General features: G+C 35.8%; 1 protein-coding gene across 1 annotated transcript; it reads right to left on the bottom strand.

Moving 5' to 3' along the window:
• Window positions 1-10,162: 10,162 nt before the first annotated feature.
• Window positions 10,163-17,151, bottom strand: LOC143619828 (U-box domain-containing protein 33-like). The gene is made up of 7 exons (XM_077091669.1): window positions 16,714-17,151; window positions 14,146-14,264; window positions 13,938-14,047; window positions 13,411-13,873; window positions 12,437-12,967; window positions 11,145-11,870; window positions 10,163-10,376 (listed from the first exon to the last, which is right to left on the bottom strand). The coding sequence occupies exons 1-7, from the start codon at window positions 16,979-16,981 to the stop codon at window positions 10,194-10,196; spliced, it is 2,400 nt and encodes a 799-aa protein (XP_076947784.1). The 5' UTR covers window positions 16,982-17,151; the 3' UTR covers window positions 10,163-10,193.
• Window positions 17,152-18,391: the final 1,240 nt, after the last annotated feature.

Below are 18,391 nucleotides of genomic sequence, written 5' to 3'. Positions count from 1 at the left end.
AAAGTCCTTTAGTATCCCCTTCATATGGCATATTTAATTTGAACTCTTAGGGGGCTATTTGGTTCACGTAATCTTTGAAATTAGGATGGGATTGTAATTAATTCCCATGAAATTTAATGTTTGGTACTTTGGTGGGCACATGATCGAATTGTAATTTGAACACTATTCATTAGAATCTATGAATCCTTCACTACCCTAATGGATTTTTAACTTTTCAATGGAATGTTAACCAATTACCAAAAATATCCTAAATCTCCATACTTATCCACTAATTCATCTAATTCCATTTATGAAGTTACCAACTAAACACAATTATATATATAGTTACCATAGAGTGAGATTTAAAACTAGCCGTTCGATAAGAATCCAAAATTGATTCTCAGCCTTCCGATAAGCATATAATGAGTTTAAATCTGACCGTCTGATAAGAACCGACTTTTAATCTGAACCCTACGATAAGAAACAGTTATCTTCAATCGTCTGCTTCAATGAAATCGGCAGTTCCGGAGCGGTTACACTCCGTTTCTCACGCTGCTGTTTCTTCCCTACAACTCCCTCCCACTCACAACATCTTAATTATTTATTTCTTTGAATTCGGAAATTGATGATGCGGACCGTCGGCTCCACTTGCAAATTGCGAAGCCTAATCAAACAATCATCTCCATCAGTTCTGATTTTGTTCCGTCACAAGCATTGCGTTGTCACGACTTGGTGTCTTCGTTAATAAGTTAGGAGGAGACAATGAGTTCAACCCATAACTGGCAAATTGAAGGTAATTAGATTGAACCGCCAGAGGTACGGTTTCAATGTATAATACTATAAAATAATACTGATTGTGAATTTATTGCTTCCCGAAATGGAATTTTGAATTGATAAAGAGGGTTACTTTTTGGTAATCGAAGAGACTAACATTATATAGTTTCTGAACCAAATATTACAATTCACAGACTCAAATTGAGGAGGTGGAATAGTCTATCTCTAAGAATCTTTGATAAGTTTCATGGGGTTTGTTTGTTGTTGTCAACAATTACACTCACACTTTTGCCAACAGAAGATGAGGAGGAGAACTTGGAGGTAAATTTTTATTTTTAATCCTAAAATTCTTAGCTAATTAATTAATTAATTAATTACACATCTATGAAAGAAGTGGTCATGCTAAATACTTAACATATTTGTATTTGTATCACTGCAGGACTTGATTTCCGCTTTCCTGTTGGAGCGCCATTTTTTCATCTCATAGTTTTGCTGCTTCAAACTTGGGAGAACTGATAATTTGATTAGAAGGGGTTGCCGATGGATCAGCTTAGCTGCATTTTTGAAAGGGCGAACCACGAATTTTCATGGGTATAGTATATTATTATATATGTTTGATCATTGTTATGCAAATACATATAGCTAATTGTGCCTTATTGTTGATGATATCATGTGTTGGACTCATGGTCACAGATCGAGGATATTGAACGGGCAATTGCTATGCAGAAAAAGGGAAAAGAAAACATGTGATTGGTAAGTAATTGGTCACCAATTCATGATTTATATATTGGTGAATATGCTATATATCATCAAAGATGGAATGTGGCTCAAAACACTAATCACTAGCAAGTTAATATGATAATATATGTATTTGTACATTTAATGTTTTCTAATCGTGCGCAGATTGATTCTATAAATTTAGACACTTCAAGCTTGAAGATGGTTATACTTTTATAGGTATGCACAAATTTTTTTATTTATGAAAGTCCTATATATTTTACTTACATTTTAGACAAAATTTCAATACTTTTGATGCAGGGTTTGGAAAAGACACCAAGTATTTTAGACTATGTTCAAAGTACAAATATAACAACAACAAACCCAAAGTTAGTGTTGAGTAGATCAGTTTGTTTGTTAATTGACAAGCTTCTGCCTTTTCTGCATATCATGACTGGACAGAAGACAAATACCTTCAGGAAGAAAAGAAGAAAAAGGTAATTTTTCCATGAATGCATATACATGGTTAAAATTATTATATGCCTTTTTATTGAAAGTTTAGTGATCTTTTTTTAACTTAATCTAGGCAATGGCTGAAGAGCGCATGGACCAAAATATATCATTAAAGAGGTTCTTTACACTGATTCTTTGGTAAGGTTTTTATTCAAATAACTTTCATTGGTTAAATATATTTATTTCTAGTTGATAATATTTATGGATGTGTCGGTTACACGTTAAGGAATGCTGCAATTTCTTCTATTTTGACAATAACTTTTCGTGTTCGTTTGTTTAAAATCTAAACAAACAGTTCACTAACATAAACATACATAAATTAACATAATCGAACCACGATAAACGAACATAAATGACCACATATGAACAAATGTAAATGACTAAATAAACACACATAAATGAACACGAACGAACAAATATAAAACCATTAAGTAGATGACTCATCCATATAGTATTTAATTATTATCTTTTACTATGTAAACAAAAATAAACAAACATACTCGAAATAAATACATAGACATAAACGAACATAAATGAACGAATAAAACATGTGTTCATGTTCGTTCGTTTAATTAAACGAACACATTTTTTTGTTCATGTTCCTTCGTTTATTAAATAAATGAACATAAATGAACTTTCGGTTTGTCTACAGGCCTATATATAACAATATTAGCATATGCAGTTTTCACTACTTTACATTGAACCATAACTTATTTTACATATAAGGGAATAATATATTTTTGTGTAGGATCCAAAATTGCTTAATATGCTATTTGCACAATGTTCTAAACTTATGCTTCTAAGAGCTTTTTTCTATCTTTGGGTCTGCAAGAACAGCAGTTGAAGCACATGATGACTTAAAAGCTACTTTAGCTACAGAGGTAAGTTTGGTTTTATGGCAACATTTATATCTTGAGTTCAATTATATAATTTTAAACTAGTCATTGCAACCATCAATTTTTTTTGTTCGCTGTTTCACAAATGAATTATTTATTAATTTCAACTAAAATGTTTCAATTTTCATCACGCTTTTTTAATAAATAATTATGTTTAGTAACAAATTAAGTTTCTTTCGTTTTCTGTTTCAATCGCTAAAAAAAATTAGTATTGTTTGTTTATTTGGGGCCTGTACCAACGCAAACATAAGTCTGGCAAAACGGGCGGGTCGGGTCGGGTGACGCGTCAAAACAGGTTCATCTCAGACTTGGTTTTGTCAAATGGGTTTGGGTGAAAATGAGTTCATGTTAAAACGGGCCACTTTTAAAAAAAATCAATTTAGTTCACGTCAAGACGTTCCATTAAAAAAAATTAGGTTCAAGCTAAAGCAGGCAGGTTGGATTGGGTGTCGGGCCAATACGGGTTCGAGTGAAATGAGTTCGTATGAAAACGGGCCACTTTAAAAATATTAAATCGGTTAGGGTCAAGACGGGCCACCTAAATAAACCAACTTGGTTCGGGCCAAAATGGGCTACCTAAATAATCAATTTGGTTCGGGTCAAATTGAGCCACATAAAAAGTCATTTGGTTTGGATCAAAATGGGCCACTTAAAAAACAATTTGGTTTGGATTAAAGCAAGCCGCTTTGATTTGAAATCGTTACAGGGATTTGAAAAAAAAAAACAATAATGGTAACTTTGTAACATGATGATGAAGTACAGAATTTGCAGAAATGACATAATTTGCAGGTTTAAATAAATAATGGTAACTTTGTAACACGATGATAAATTGTCAGATGGCTAAGCAGTGTGCACTTATCTATACTACTGTATGTGAAGAATGCGTCTCCATTTTATCATTGCCGTGCACAACTATGCTCAACAATCTTTTTTGATCCACTGATTTAGACACCCAGTTTTCATATTTAGTAAACGAGTCAAAAATATCATTTTCTGTAAATGGTTCAAAATTATAATTTGAGTAAATGGGCCAAAAAATCATTAATTTTGACTATTTTTGTCAAAATTTGTTTTAGGAGATGGGTTGACTTTTTTTTGAATTTTGACTTTTGGTTAGTCAGGTGGCTTAAATTACAGTGGTTTTTAACTTGATCTTTTTGTAAAACGTGTAACCCTTTTGTTGTAACACATAAATATATAAACATGATATATGAAGTAATAATTTATATTTGCTAATCTTGTGAGCCCGTACCCCCCCCCCCCAGAACATATTGGACCGTATATGTTATTAATTTAATGTAGTTGTCACATTCTTGTGTTGATATACCCGTCATTCCCGTCCACCGGACGGGTAAACCACTAGTTCTATTTATGATTGAAATTAAATTCAATTTCTTTAAATTTCAATTCCTTTCAAAATAATTCTGCGAACCAAGCAGCCCTTAACTTCCTTGACATTCCATATTATCACTTCCTTGTATATAGTTCCTTTCCACTACCATAGTACCATACTACCGCATACTCACTATATGCTTTTTGTGTTATAGTTGACAACATAGTAAGTCGACATCTAGGGTGTAGGTACAATGGATGCACCAAAAGGCGACACAAAAGAAGACGCCCAAGAACAAAGTGTAAAAGATGATAACAAGATACAAGAGCATGTTGCACAACATTTTGGCGAACAAGATGTGCATGAAGATTATATATATGGACAAGGATATGATGCTTCATAATTTGAAACTATCACACTAGACATCATATATTCTTGTACAGATTTGCTTGATAATATTGTGATCATAATTAAGTGTCTTCGTCAATGATGGAATGAAGTGTGGATACTTAAACTTTCTATAATTTCTAGGTCTTGATTTGTATCTCTTGAGACTAGGAGCATGTGAACATTTTAGTTTGAGTAGAATTTGTCTTTGATTAGATCTAATAACTAAAAATTGCAAATTGTACAATCAGTCTTAGTAACACTACAACAACTCGTTTGACGGAACATATATGATTTGTAACTACATCTTTATGGCTGCTAGAGTGCTAGAGATAAAAGTATCATCATAGATTCTCTATGTTGGATGTAAAACGGGAAATCAGGAAGAAGCTGCTGGGTTTATGAAGGCTTAATTGGGCCCGGGTTAGAAGACATATTTTGTGGCAGATTAATTAAATTGAAGACTAGTGGCAGGCCTGACCCGTTTATTTAATTAAAGCACATAATTAGATTCCTTGGGTAGTAAGTTGTAAACCCTGTATGTAGGGCTGTAAACGAACCGAACGAACACAAACAAGGCCTTGTTCATGTTCGTTCGTTGAGAAAAAAATGTGTTCACGAACGGTTCACGAACACTTACCGAACGAGATTTTATGTTTGTGTTAGTTCATTAAGGAAATTAATGTGTTCATGAACGGTTCACGAACACAAACGAACACAAATAAAATTGGAAAAGCGTAGAGATTGAGACTGATGTATTCATCAATGTGAATAATGAAAGCCTGTAAACGAATCGAATGAACACGAAAAATGGCATGTTCGTGTTATTTCATTTAACTTAAAAAGAACCCAGACACTTAATTGAACATATATTTATGCTCATGTTCGTTTATTTAAAAAGGGACATTTGTGTTCGTTTGTTTAAAATCTAAACGAACATAACTGAACAAAGATAAACGAACATACATGAACAAATGTAAATGAACACAAACAAACATATACGAACTTAAATAAAAACACCTAAATGAACACAAATTAACAAATATAAAACCTTTAAGCAGATGACATATCTAGATAATATTTAATTATTTTTTATTAATACATAAACGAACATAAATGAACAGACAAAAATGAACATAAATAAACAAACGTTCATGAACATAAATGAACGAACGGAACATGTGTTCATGTTCGTTCGTTTAATTAAACGAACACAAGTTTTTTGTTCAAGTTCGTTCGTTTATTAAATAAACGAACATAAACGAACTTTCCGCCGAACGGTTCACGAATGTTCACCGAACGTTCGGTTCGTTTACAAGCCTACCTGTATGTTCTCTATATATTCATTGTACTTGTAACATCCTTATCACGAGTGAGGTAGAGGCAATAAGAAAAGTATCCTGGTTGCAGCACGTGGACGTAGGTCAGCCGGTCGAACCACGTAAATCTCGCGTGTCATCTTCGTTTATATTTTCTCTTGCAGTATCACTGTGTTTATGTGTGTTTTGCAATACCCGAATCCCTAACAAGTGGTATCAAGAGCCGAGGTTACCATTACGCACATGAGGAACACAACGCGAGAGAAATTGTTTCGATCAAAGGGTTAAGTTTTTGGCAGCCGGCCATATTAAACCTAAGTTGTTCGATCGTCGGTCTTCACAACCCACCGATTTTGTAAGTTCATCAGCAAGTAAAGACAAAAAGATAGAGCCGCCGGTTGCAATTTTGTTTTGCAATTAGAATTGGTTTGCTGTCTTATACGGGAGATTGAATACAAGTGCCAACAAATTGTTAAATATTCTCCATATTAATTCAAAAGTCAACCTACAGTGTATAGTGTTTGCCTTTTACAATTTGAAGATACCACCGCTGCTTTATCATTATTATATTTGTCTTTGGCAGTTTGCCAAAGCAAAGGAAAATCCTTTTGCCATTTTTGATCAGAAAGAAGCTGGAGAATCAGGTTCGCGTTTTCTCAATTCGTTTTAGTTTTTGATTATTGATTAGGTTTGGGGTTGGTTGGTGAGTTTGCAGCGGGTTTGGTTATCTGTTTTTGATGTATTTGTCGGGCAGTTTAGCAGAGTGGTTTTGTGGTGATTTTCGGGGGTTATCTTGTTTGTCTGAGATTATTTTTCTTGATATTGTTACCTAGATCCAAAGTCGGAAATTCTTAGTTTGAGTTAATGGCGGAGAACGGGAAACTTCAGATTGAGAAGTTTGATGGTAGAGATTTTGGTTGGTGGAAAATGCAAATAGAGGATTTACTTGTTCAGAAAGGTTTAGACATGGTATTGGGTGAAAGACCATAGAAGATACAACCGGATGAGTGGGAAACTTTAGATAAGAAAGCCAAGGCAACTATTAGATTGTCGTTATCGAAGGATGTTGCATTCAACATCTTAAAGGAAACCACGGCGCGTGGGATAATGAATGCTTTTTCTAATATGTACAAGAAGCCTTCGGCAGCTAATAAGGTTTTCCCGATTCGTGAATTGGTGAATACGAAGATGAAAGAAGGAAGTTCAGTTATAGTACACATCAACAACTTTAACTCGATTTTGTCAAGATCTTGTCAGTTAGTATCAAATTCGAGGATGAGGTTCAAGCTCTACTACTGTTATCGTCCTTGCCTGATAGCTGGTCGGGAACTATTACAATGATTACTAGTTCTACCAGTGAGTTCACTTTTGATGGGATTCGGGATCTTATTTTAGGCGAAGATGTCAGGCGAAGAAATTCAGGTGAATCATCGGGTGATTTAATGCATGTCGGAAAAGGAAGGAAAAATAACAGAGGTAGTGGGAGCAGGAACAGGAAAAGGAGTCAGTCTAGGACTCGGAAGGATGTGGTATGTTGGAACTGCAACGAGGTGGGACACTTTAGGAATCAGTGTCCGAATGATAAGAATGAAAAGAAAGAAGTCAAACATAGCAGAAGAATACTCAGAGGACGAGGCTTTAGTTCTTAGTGTTGAGGATAATGTTGATTCCTGGGTCATGGATTTTGGTGCTTCATTTCATGCTACCCACAGCAGTGAAGCATTACAGAAGTTGAAGGAAGGTGATTCCGGTAAGGTTAGACTGGCGAACAATGATGCTCTTGATGTTACGGGCATGGGTGACATGAATTTAGTTACTTCAGCCGGTTCATGGACCTTGAAGGATGTCAGAGTGATTCCAAGCTTAAAGAAAAAGTTGATTTCTGTTGGGCAGTTGGATGAACGGGGACATGAGGTTAAATTTGGGAATCAAGTGGAAAGTTGTTAAGGGAAATCTTGTCATAGCTCGAGGAAGAAAGAAGGGTTCATTGTATATGGTCAATTTATCGTCTGAGGGAGTGACCAACCCAGTTCAGAAAAAGACCAAAGTCCGGTTCACAGAGTCTAGTGGGCAGAAGAAGGTTTGTTTCGCAGGAGATAAACCCAGAGCCATAGGTCAGATTCAGGTTGAGCGCGCTAGAAAAGGTTCAGAGAAACCAGTCAAGAGTTTTCGTGGTGGTGGGAGCATTGGCAGTCGACCAGTCAAAGCTTTAGCCAGAGTTACTAGACAGTGGGTTAAGAGAACCAATGTTTCAGCAGTTAGTCTCTCCGGAAGATTACCTGCTTAATATGGAGAGTGTTGTTTGTTCTCAGGGTATTCCAGGATCCGGCAGTCCGTGTAAGTGGGAGCCGGTAGGGACAGAGGACGAGTTAGTGGCAGTTGTAGCCATGACTGAGGTGTTGGAGCTTGGGGGAGCTTCAACGAACCTTCAGGTTAACTGATTAGAAGACAGATGCAACCAGGAAGACGAGGAAGATGCAAGAGGTACAAGCGATCATCGATAGGCAGTTGAAGATTATCAAGCCTCCAAGTGGGAGATTGTTGGGTTTATGGAGGCCTTATTGGGCCCGGGTTAGAAGACATATTTTGTGGCAGATTAATTAAATTGAAGACTAGTGGCAGATCTGGCCCGTTTATTTAATTAAAGCCCATTATTAGATTTCTTGGGTAGTAAGTTGTAAACCCTAGTATGTTCTCTATATATTCATTGTACTTGTAACATCCTTATCATGAGTGAGGTAGAGGCAATAAGAAAAGTATCCTGGTTGCAGCCCGTGGACGTAGGTCAGTCGACTAAACCACGTAAATCTCGCGTGTCATCTTCGTTTATATTTTCTCTTGTAGTATTATTGTGTTTGTGTGTGTTTTGCAATACCCGAATCCCTAACAGAAGCTAGTGAGCAAGACTATCTATATTTTTAGCTTGAAACTTGAACTTATTCATGCTACAAGCTGAATTTCAAAGAGGATATATATCTTGAGGCATATTTAAAGATTAAATACCCATGTTCGAGTCTAGTTGTTGATTCTCTTAACTTGTATTAAGTTGAATACGTATATCTCCCACTCCAAATTTCTAAGTTTTTTTAGACTTGATTTATCACATCAACCTTTTACTAAATATAAAAGGCTCGTTATATTTTCGTTTTTCTTAATATTAATATTTAAATCGTTATATCTAATTTATTAAAACTCAAAACTAACTAGAAAATATTTGTTGTGGTGGCCTTCGATCATATCTAAAACTTTGGATGGTCCTATAGTGTTCCTTTGTTCCTTGTTTTTATAATGTTTTCAAGGGCCCCTATAAAAGTATATAAACTAATTTAAAACTACAAAAATCTAAGAGAAAAACAAAACCACTTCCAACCCTTGAGTAAACAATATAAACTTTTCTTCATAAAGAAATTAATATCACATATAGAGCATCTATTCACATACAAATAAAGTTAACATTAAATTGTTTATTTTAAGCATATATAAGTGCTAACTGATATTAAACATGCAAAAAGGTTGGAGCCAGATCAAATAATGCAAAAGACATGGAGCCAAATTAGAATAAAGCAATCATATTTTGTTTGATTTGCTCGGTTTCAAGATCTTAATATTATTTTCATATGAGATCCAAATCTTTGAAGTCATTGATTGTAATACAGATCAGTTTATTTCAACTCTTACAATACTTAAATAGTATTTTTATTCTTTCTTGCAAATAACAAATTTAGTCTTTATTTCAACCACAATCCAAAATTAATATTTTTTTTTTGGCAAATTTAAATAAAAAGTTCACGCTCAACACATTATAAAGTCCAAAACCGTACGCAACTTCTCAGTTCTCTCGAATGATTCTACCAAGATAACAACTCCGGTGATAGTCAATAACCTTAATACATGATGGTCTAAGTTTTTTATGGTAAATTAAAACATGAAAACATGAAGTTATTCATCACTAAAAGATTTGGGTATATTTTTTGGTTACATGATTAAATTTGAAGTTTCTGGACAATGTAATATATCAAAGAAGTAAGATTTCTGGTAAATACAAAATTTCATTTACTTGGTATGCATAAAATTCATTCATTCATTTTCACCATTTTTAATTATACACATGATGATATTGAAGATATCTTGTTTCTTACAATGTACAAATATGTTTTGAGCTCATTGATACATTGCCATTAGTCAACAGACGAACCATTTCTTCATCTATTATATATCTACTATGTTCAACATTCTCAACGGTACAGCTGACAAACCGCAAAGTACACTATAGACTCAAGGATTACACAACCAGTCTTGAATCGCAGCCCGAATATTATGATTCGGAGTAAGATCCAAATGGTCAAGCTGTAAGTTTGTCATTGGAGAAGTTTCACGTCCGTTTTTCAACCACCCACGCAACGCTTCACCTTCGTACGTGAAACCGTCTGCCGCCAACTGCGGATCATGCATGATTTCCTGTAAAAAAAAAACAATCGAACCATTAAACCTACTCCATTTGTTGTAAGTGCATAAAAGGTGGGGAAAATTACTAAAATTGACATTTTGATCTAACATGTTATCAAAGTAGTCATTGATTTTTAGCATTTATAAAATAGGCATATCCAAAACTAGGGGAGGGTTAACGTACAAATGAAATTAACGTGCTAAACGTGAGAATCAAGTAGAGTAATTATATATACAAGTAGAGTAATTATGTAATTACATCATAGAGTAATTACGTTACTCTATGATGTAATTTCATAATTACTCTACTTGTATATATAATTACTCTACTTGATTCTCACATTTAGCACGTTAATTTCATTTGTATTTGATCCAAACCCTCCAAACTAACTAACCAAATAAGGCCAAATAAGCACGTCTGACTAAGAAAGGTGAAATTTAGCCGGCAAAAAAATCTTTGAAAAGTACAATAGGGGTCCACAAAATAAACCAATAATAGCAAAACAAGTGTAAAGCGCCGGCTGAAATCAAGCCGCCGCCGCCTAAAAGTGCCGGCTAGATTTCAGCCAGTTTTTTCTAAGCGGGGGACAATTCAGCCGTCGTTGTGCACTTGTTATGCCGTTATGGTTTATATTATGAACCCCATTGTAACTTTTAAAGATTTTTGTGCCGGCTAAATTTCCGCCTTCTTAGCCAGCTGTGCTTATTTGGCCTCTATTTGATTTATCACATCAAATTCCTATTTTTATAATTTCCTAAAAAGTGGCACTCCAAAATCACCTTTAGAATGGGGCACAGGAAAGAAGACGGCACCCGGCGGTCTTCAAGCACAGACAACTGCTCAAGTTCTTTAACCATAACCATGGAGATCACGGGCCGGTCTTTGGAGTTCAACTCACAGCATCGCAAACCCAAATCAGCTAACCACTTAGACACAAAACCGGGCCACTCGCCAGCTGACACATCCAAAATCGAGACCAAATCACAACCTGAAACTGCTTTTCTCACTTCATTAGCTAACCCAGCTGACCGACTACCCGTGATTAACCACAAAATAATCATCCCAAAAGAGTAAACATCAGATTTAGCTGTCAAATCTCCCGTTTGAAGAAAATCGGGATCCGTAAACAAAAACGCTCCATTAGAAGACGGTTTAGAATACTGACGAAAGCTACGACACCGAAACGTTTCCTCGTTGACCAGTTTGGAGACTCGGAAATTGCATAGTTTACTGCAGAGTTCAGAATCGAGAACAATGTTTTCCGGGCTTAAATTCCCATGCAGCAGCTTTTCGGGTCTGGTACCGTGCAAGAACAAAAGGGCGTTTGCAATTTCGGATATGATTCGGGTTTGGGTTTTCCAGGATGTGGAAATAGAGTTGAGTTTATGAGAAAAGTGACTCTCGAGGGTCATTGGTGTGTACTCGTAAACAAGCGCTTGAGCTTCATGACATACACCAATTAAACTTAGTATATGCCTATGTTGTAGTTTCCCAACCAGCTGAACCTGTGTGATGCAAACAGAACTTGGTTTGTAACAGAAATAACTGACATAACGGAGCTAAATTAACCGAACCCAATCAATTAATCACTAATTAACAAAAAAATTTTAAACCAAATTCTTGGCCCGAATTCATTATTTTGGGTCATTTTTCTTTTTGGACCAAAATTTTCAAGCACAAATGACAAAACAAAAAAAAATCGAAACCAAACACATAAAAACCGACATTTATTATTGAATTATTGGATGGAAATTTTTATTTGTAAATGTTAAGTAATTTATAAAAAAATTAAAAAATGGTGTAGATTAACAAAAAAATTTAAAACCAAAGTTTTAGGCCCAAATTCATTATTACGAGTCTATTTTTTTGGCCCAAAAATTTCAAGCCCAAATGGCAACTTGTTGTGAAAACCAATCACTGAAACTAAACGGTTTGCAAAAACCCAAAAATCGAATTTTCAGTTTATGGTCCGGTTTTGAGTCCAAAATCGACCCGTGCACACTCCTACATGCGTGCGTGTGTGTGTCACAGAGAGAGAGAGAGAGAGAGAGAGAGAGAGAGAGAGATTAACCTCTTCTTGGAACTCTTGTTGAGCTTGCAAATTATTTGTATGCAGTTTCTTTATCATGACTGTTCTATTCAGCATTTCGCCTTTATACAAAGAACAGCCATAACTTTCATACCCGATCTTGAAGCTCTCCGAGAACCCACACGTTGCAGTTTCCAAATCCACCAATGAAAACTCGGTTAATCTCAAAGTTGTACACGATACGCTTCCCACTTGTCCCCGAACCTTCCACCTGTCGAGCCAGTTTTCAGCTTCAAACCGTTGTCTTTGAACTGTTAGTTTTTCAATCTTCAAAGTTGCAACAGATGCTTCGATAAGTTTAAGTTCTTCACATGATTCTTCACGTCTACGGTTTGCTTCGTGTACTTGATTCTCTAAGATTGCTATGTTTGTCATCAACTTATGCAATTCTTTTAATGTTGATTCCTTTTGTTCCATGAGTTGCTCATTTTCTTGTCTTGCAGCGTTTAGTTTTTCCTCGGATGCTTTTCTTAACTCGACTTCTTGAGCATGAGTGGATTCATAGGCCTTCACCTAACGAAGTCAAAGAAAAAGTTGAGTTGTGAAGTCAAATCAATTACCTTTTAACATATGTGAGATTTACACTTGTCATTTCTTATTTGAAAACAGTTGACTATATCGTTTCATATTGAAACTTGAAGAAGAGTTTGTTGACTTCAGGAGTCAAATAAATGGTATGCATTTGACTCCCCATGACGGATTCATAGGCCTTCACCTGATAGAGTCAAAGGAAAGGCTGACTTCTGAAGTCAAATATATTACATTTCAAATCCAAAATCTTGTTAAAACTTGCTATGTAAACTTAATTCAACATTTTTCCATCAGAAATATTTTGTGAGATTTACACTTGTCATTTCTTTTATGGAAACTGTTGACTTAACTTGTTTCATATCGGAATTTGAAGAGTAGTTTGTTTGACTTCAGGAGTCAAACAAATATAAAATATGATATCCCACCTTGTTGTTCGCCTCCAAAGCGTGTGATTCTAATCTTTTCCGCTTTAAGAGCTCTTGAAACGCTTCATTCTTGGTTGCTTCAACTTCCAAGTTGACTTCTTCAAGCTGTTTGCATAAGCTTTCTTCTTCAACTTTTAGATCATGGTCAGATGAATACCCGGATTCTGAAGAAGTGTTCGACTGTAAACTCCTTGTCATGCTTGTAATTCCTGGAACAAAACTTGTGCTTGAGCTGGAATGGTGGTAAACTTGCTGTACTTCCCTTTCAATGGTTGGATGATGTAACGATTGTGACCTTAACGCGCTGAAATCTTGATGGATTGATGATGGCAGATCATAGTCAATAGCTGGTTCTCGGGTGAATAGAAGTTGACCTTTGTTGACCAACCATATTTGACAAAATGGAGGAGCGTTTTTGGCAGCATACCTTGATTTGCTCGAGTTTTTCTTCACCTTCATCCAACTGAATACAATACTTTTCTGTTACTTTTGTTTTCAAAGATTTTTAAAAATAATAGAATGCTTACTTTTCCGGGGCGGCTCCCATAACAAGCTTCTGCACTCGATATTTGTTAACCAAGTCCATAATTCCTTTACGGACTTGACCGTTTTCCGTAGTCACAACGTATGCTTTAACCTACACACAAAAGTTTGCCAATATAATATTACTAATATGTTACCTTTCACTTTTCAGAAGTCAAAAACAGATGATCTATTGAACGGTTGAAAATATACCTTTGAACGAAAGCAACGGTTCATGTATTCAAGTAGAAGCTTCTCCATCTCGTCTCTCTCCTCTCTTCTATATGCAGACACAACATCAGGGTTTGCTTGAGTTGCTGGTAGTTTTCCCACTGCATTTAGAAACCATAAATCATATAATATGTGCATTAAGAGTATTATATAGTTGTCATTTAGCTATTATAGCAGATTTCTAGGTGTAACTATAGCTATTTTGCTTTGGTATAAAGACACGTTAATTCGTTACCCATGCAATTGAAGACACGAAAATATACATCCCTATCTGACTGCATGGTATCAGAGCCATGGTGGCCTGAACCTCACCGGATAGTTAATCCGTAGTAGCACCGGTCCACCCTTTCACCACCATCAGTTAGATGTCAAGACTGCCATCCTAAATGGCATCCTTGAGGATTGGACATCTAAATTATGCTGGCTGACACTGTATCAACCTACGCAAATCCTACATCGGCCGTGGACCGGAGAGATTCTTGATTCATAAGAAATGTCCTGCCTCAAATATCACTAACGCGTTTTGGGCATTGGCTGAGAAGAAGATGAAAACTCCACAGTCAAGCGTGCAAAGGTTAGAGTAGTACCAAAATGGGTGACCTCCTAGAAAGTCATTGGTGATACGAGGGGCTGGATGCTATAAACACACTCATTATATGGTCTCAACCAGTCTCCTAGAGCATGATTTGAATGACTTCCTGACATTCTTAAGAGACTTTTGCATGACTTGTGGATCCCAAGATGATTTGGTATTCTTTAGAAATCACCCAAAGCGACAAATCATTCTTGTAGTCTATGTGGACGACAATACGGCATTATCATCACTCGAGATGATAGCCTTAGGGTTTCATAATCAGAACAACTCCTATGGTCTCAATTTTCATCATCATCATCATCATCATCATCATCGTACTCAGTATATCCCACCAATAGCAAAGCTATGGTAGGGTCTAAGGAGGGTAAGATGTAGGCAGCCTTACCTCTACCCCATAGGGATAGAGAGGCTGCTTCCGGTGAGACCCCCGGCTCGATAGTAGTTTTGCATCAAGCCTTGGACATAAGGCACATAGCACTCAATCATCGGGACACCGGCTGATCGGTGCATGTACCCTTATCTTTCAGCTATCAATGCCACTACATGATGCCTGATTAACCGTCCGTCACTTTTAACGTTATTTTCACGTGATTAGTAAAATAACGTCAAAATTAGTGCAATTTCACTTTTGCCCACCCGAGGGTTCACACATATATACATCATATGTGCGCACCGCAAGCAGGGCTAGTTCAATTTTAGGGTTACTAATTTGGGGCATCTTCAATTCCTATTTGATATAGCTATTTGAGCAAGTATTTTTATGATTTACAAGCAACCATCTCTTTACATTCTATCTGAACGAAAGTATGTCCTTAATGTGATCCCTAAGTGTGGTTTATAAGGATGCAAAACCAGATCCTCATAGTAGATTAAGTCTTCCATGAGACAACCAAACACAATGAAGTTGATTGTCACTTAATTAAAGACCATGTTGTGGAACACAACCTTACATGGATCTACCTGTATCATAACTCAGCATCAACTTGAGACATTCTTACAACGCCACTACATAAATAGCAAATAAATTTTATTGTTAAAAGTTGGAGATTATTATTGCTTTTGCTCCAACTTGAGAATAGTAATATTATATTGTATTATTGTTACTAATACAGTATAGTTGTCACATTATTGTCATTTAGCTGGCAAAACATACATGTCTAGCTAGTGTAGCTACTCTGCTTACGTCTAAATACAAACATAATTATTCAATAGAAAACAAAGAAACATTCCATGTCTCTGTGACCTCACTATGTTTCATTTAACAAGATCAACTTGATTTTCTTTATGTTCTAAGATAACATAGATCACCTTTCTGTGTGTTGACCGGAGTGCTTTTTGGTTATTTTAAGTCAATTAATCTTGTCTTTTGTTCTTTTCGTGCGCTTTAAATATCTTGATTGGTTAGAGATGACACAAGATGTTCATCTGTAATGATTAAACAATCTAACTACTCTTCAAGATCATGATATTAAAAGGCTGATTACACTTGGTCAAACCTGTTTCTAATAAACTTTTAAAGATTTTTGCAGATAATATATTTCTTTGACCCATGAAGTGTTGTGCAAAATACACTTTTTTTTTGTTATGAAAGCTATATGTTTGGTTACAAACTTACAATGTCTCATTTGCTGGTAAAACATTAACATTAACAAGCACTAACTGACTATAGTATGAAATATACCTTCCAAAGGAAAACTTCACTTTGACTTTTGAAGTCAAACAGACTATTTTCAACCTCAAAATCAAAACAAATTCCTGAACTTTTTTTATAATCTAATGATAAGTTTTTGTTATATGTTACAATATACACCAACTTAAATCAAATTTGCCATCTAACATGTGCTGCAATCATATCAATTTGGAGTTTGGATACTTCAGGTTTGACCTAGCTACCGGTCAACTTATACCAAAACTGAAACTAATTATGAATCTACAAATCAATTAGAGTAACTCACGAAGTGTTGGAATCAAGGGCGAAGGCTGATGAACATGAAGTATGCAAATCTCTCGATCTCTAAACCTCCTAAAAGTCCAATGAAACAAAGATACCGCCTTTTCAACAGACTTCCCAACCGCCACAAAAACCTTATCACCGCCGCCAATTTCCGGCGCCGGAGGACTATTCCGGTCAAACCCATCTCGGAAACTGGCCGGAGAAGAAAACCCAGAAGGGGTTCCGGTGGCCATGGTGAGAGAAGGGTGAGATGGTATCAGAAGCCTCATTAGTTCGTAAGAAGAAATGAAATTATTATGTTTCTTGGAAAGATTGAATTTTGATGACCATTAAGCAAGGTGTGATTTGAATTGAGGAATGATTTTAGTCGTGCAAAGGAAAAGTATGCTTGACTTTGAGTTAGACTCGATTGTGACGTGTGTGAGATTAGTGGTTTAGGTAGACTAGAGGCAGGTTGGATTTTAATTTGCATAAATAATGGTGGAATGTAAGAAAAGAGAAGACACAAAGTGACAAATTGAGATGAATGAATTCAAATTAGTTTAGTTAATGTTAGGTCTAGATGACTAGAGTAGGAATGGTATGTTTATGTTCTTTTGAGTAGCATCTTGCCTACCCTTTTTGAGGTTCTTTATGTAACGGCAGTGCATCAAATATATCAAAACCAATATAAACCAAATACGGTATCGCTTTTTTCGGTTTGGTACCGTTATTAAAAATATTTGAAATTGAAACATAAACGAATACAAATACAAGTTATGTTCAATTGGTGTTGGTTTGATATGGTACCGGTAGTTAACAAAAATTACACTTTCTTACTAAAGATGTATGAAATTAAATAACTATAAAGAAGTTGCTTCAAAGCATCTTGTCAAATATTCAGTAATTTTTTTCATGTTTAGATTAAACCGGCTTAGCAAGCTCGTTAAGAAGCCTAATTAGATTCTGCAACATATACTTGTTTGTTTTCAAGGCTCAGGAGAAGTTTCGTCTTTCAGTTCATGACTAAATTAACTTCATTTTTCCGAAGTTTCGTACTCATGACACCGTTTTGCATTTTGCATATTGGTGTTTAGAACAAACTTGAAAGGGAACATTAGCCAACACAATAGTTACTCTTAAAATTAAATTAAAATAATCGTTCTTATATGCCCCTCAATCTAGACATTAACAGTCGGAGTCACGTGCACGTACGTACAGAAGTATATCAAAGCGAGCGGTTAATGTCCCCTTGGTCAAAATGGCTAACAATTTGAACATCAGCTGGAACATACCGGACATTGAGATTTTGTGCGAGGACTATATTCTGAATAAAATGTGGATTGATCTTGAAATGTTTGGTACGCTAATAAAAGATAGGATTAACCGCCATATAAGTAGTATGAATGTTGTCACACCAAAGGGTAGGTTCACAACTAGAGCTTATACATCAATGACACAATCCATTGAAGCTCTGCAACACCACGAGCAAGATTCTGATACTTGGCATCCGTAATAGACCGGATGCTTGCTTATTGGAACTCCAACTAATGAAGTTGGAGACAAGGAAAACACGGTAGCATGTGATGGAGAGGTGATCGCCAGGCACCCAACCAAATTGGCTTCAAAATAAGTATATTGGCAAGACTAGATCTGTGGATACTCAATCCATGGGTAAAGGTGAAGTTAATGTATCCAAT

Source organism: Bidens hawaiensis, unplaced genomic scaffold, assembly GCF_021521415.1.
Source record: "Bidens hawaiensis isolate Kalapana, Puna unplaced genomic scaffold, B.hawaiensis_p1.1 tig00002507_1, whole genome shotgun sequence".
NCBI lineage: Eukaryota > Viridiplantae > Streptophyta > Magnoliopsida > Asterales > Asteraceae > Bidens > Bidens hawaiensis.
The sequence above is the reverse complement of the archived record's forward strand: the minus strand, read 5'-3'. Positions and strand labels throughout refer to the sequence as shown.

Excerpts from the sequence above, each read along its gene's own strand:
- LOC143619828 (XM_077091669.1), bottom strand. The coding sequence starts at position 16,981 with ATGAGGCTTCTGATACCATCTCACCCTTCTCTCACCATGGCCACCGGA. Across the intron at positions 14,048-14,145 it reads ACCGTTGCTTTCGTTCAAAG|GTTAAAGCATACGTTGTGAC; the intron begins GTATATTTTCAA and ends TTTTGTGTGTAG. Across the intron at positions 12,968-13,410 it reads CTTTGGAGGCGAACAACAAG|GTGAAGGCCTATGAATCCAC; the intron begins GTGGGATATCAT and ends TGACTTCGTTAG.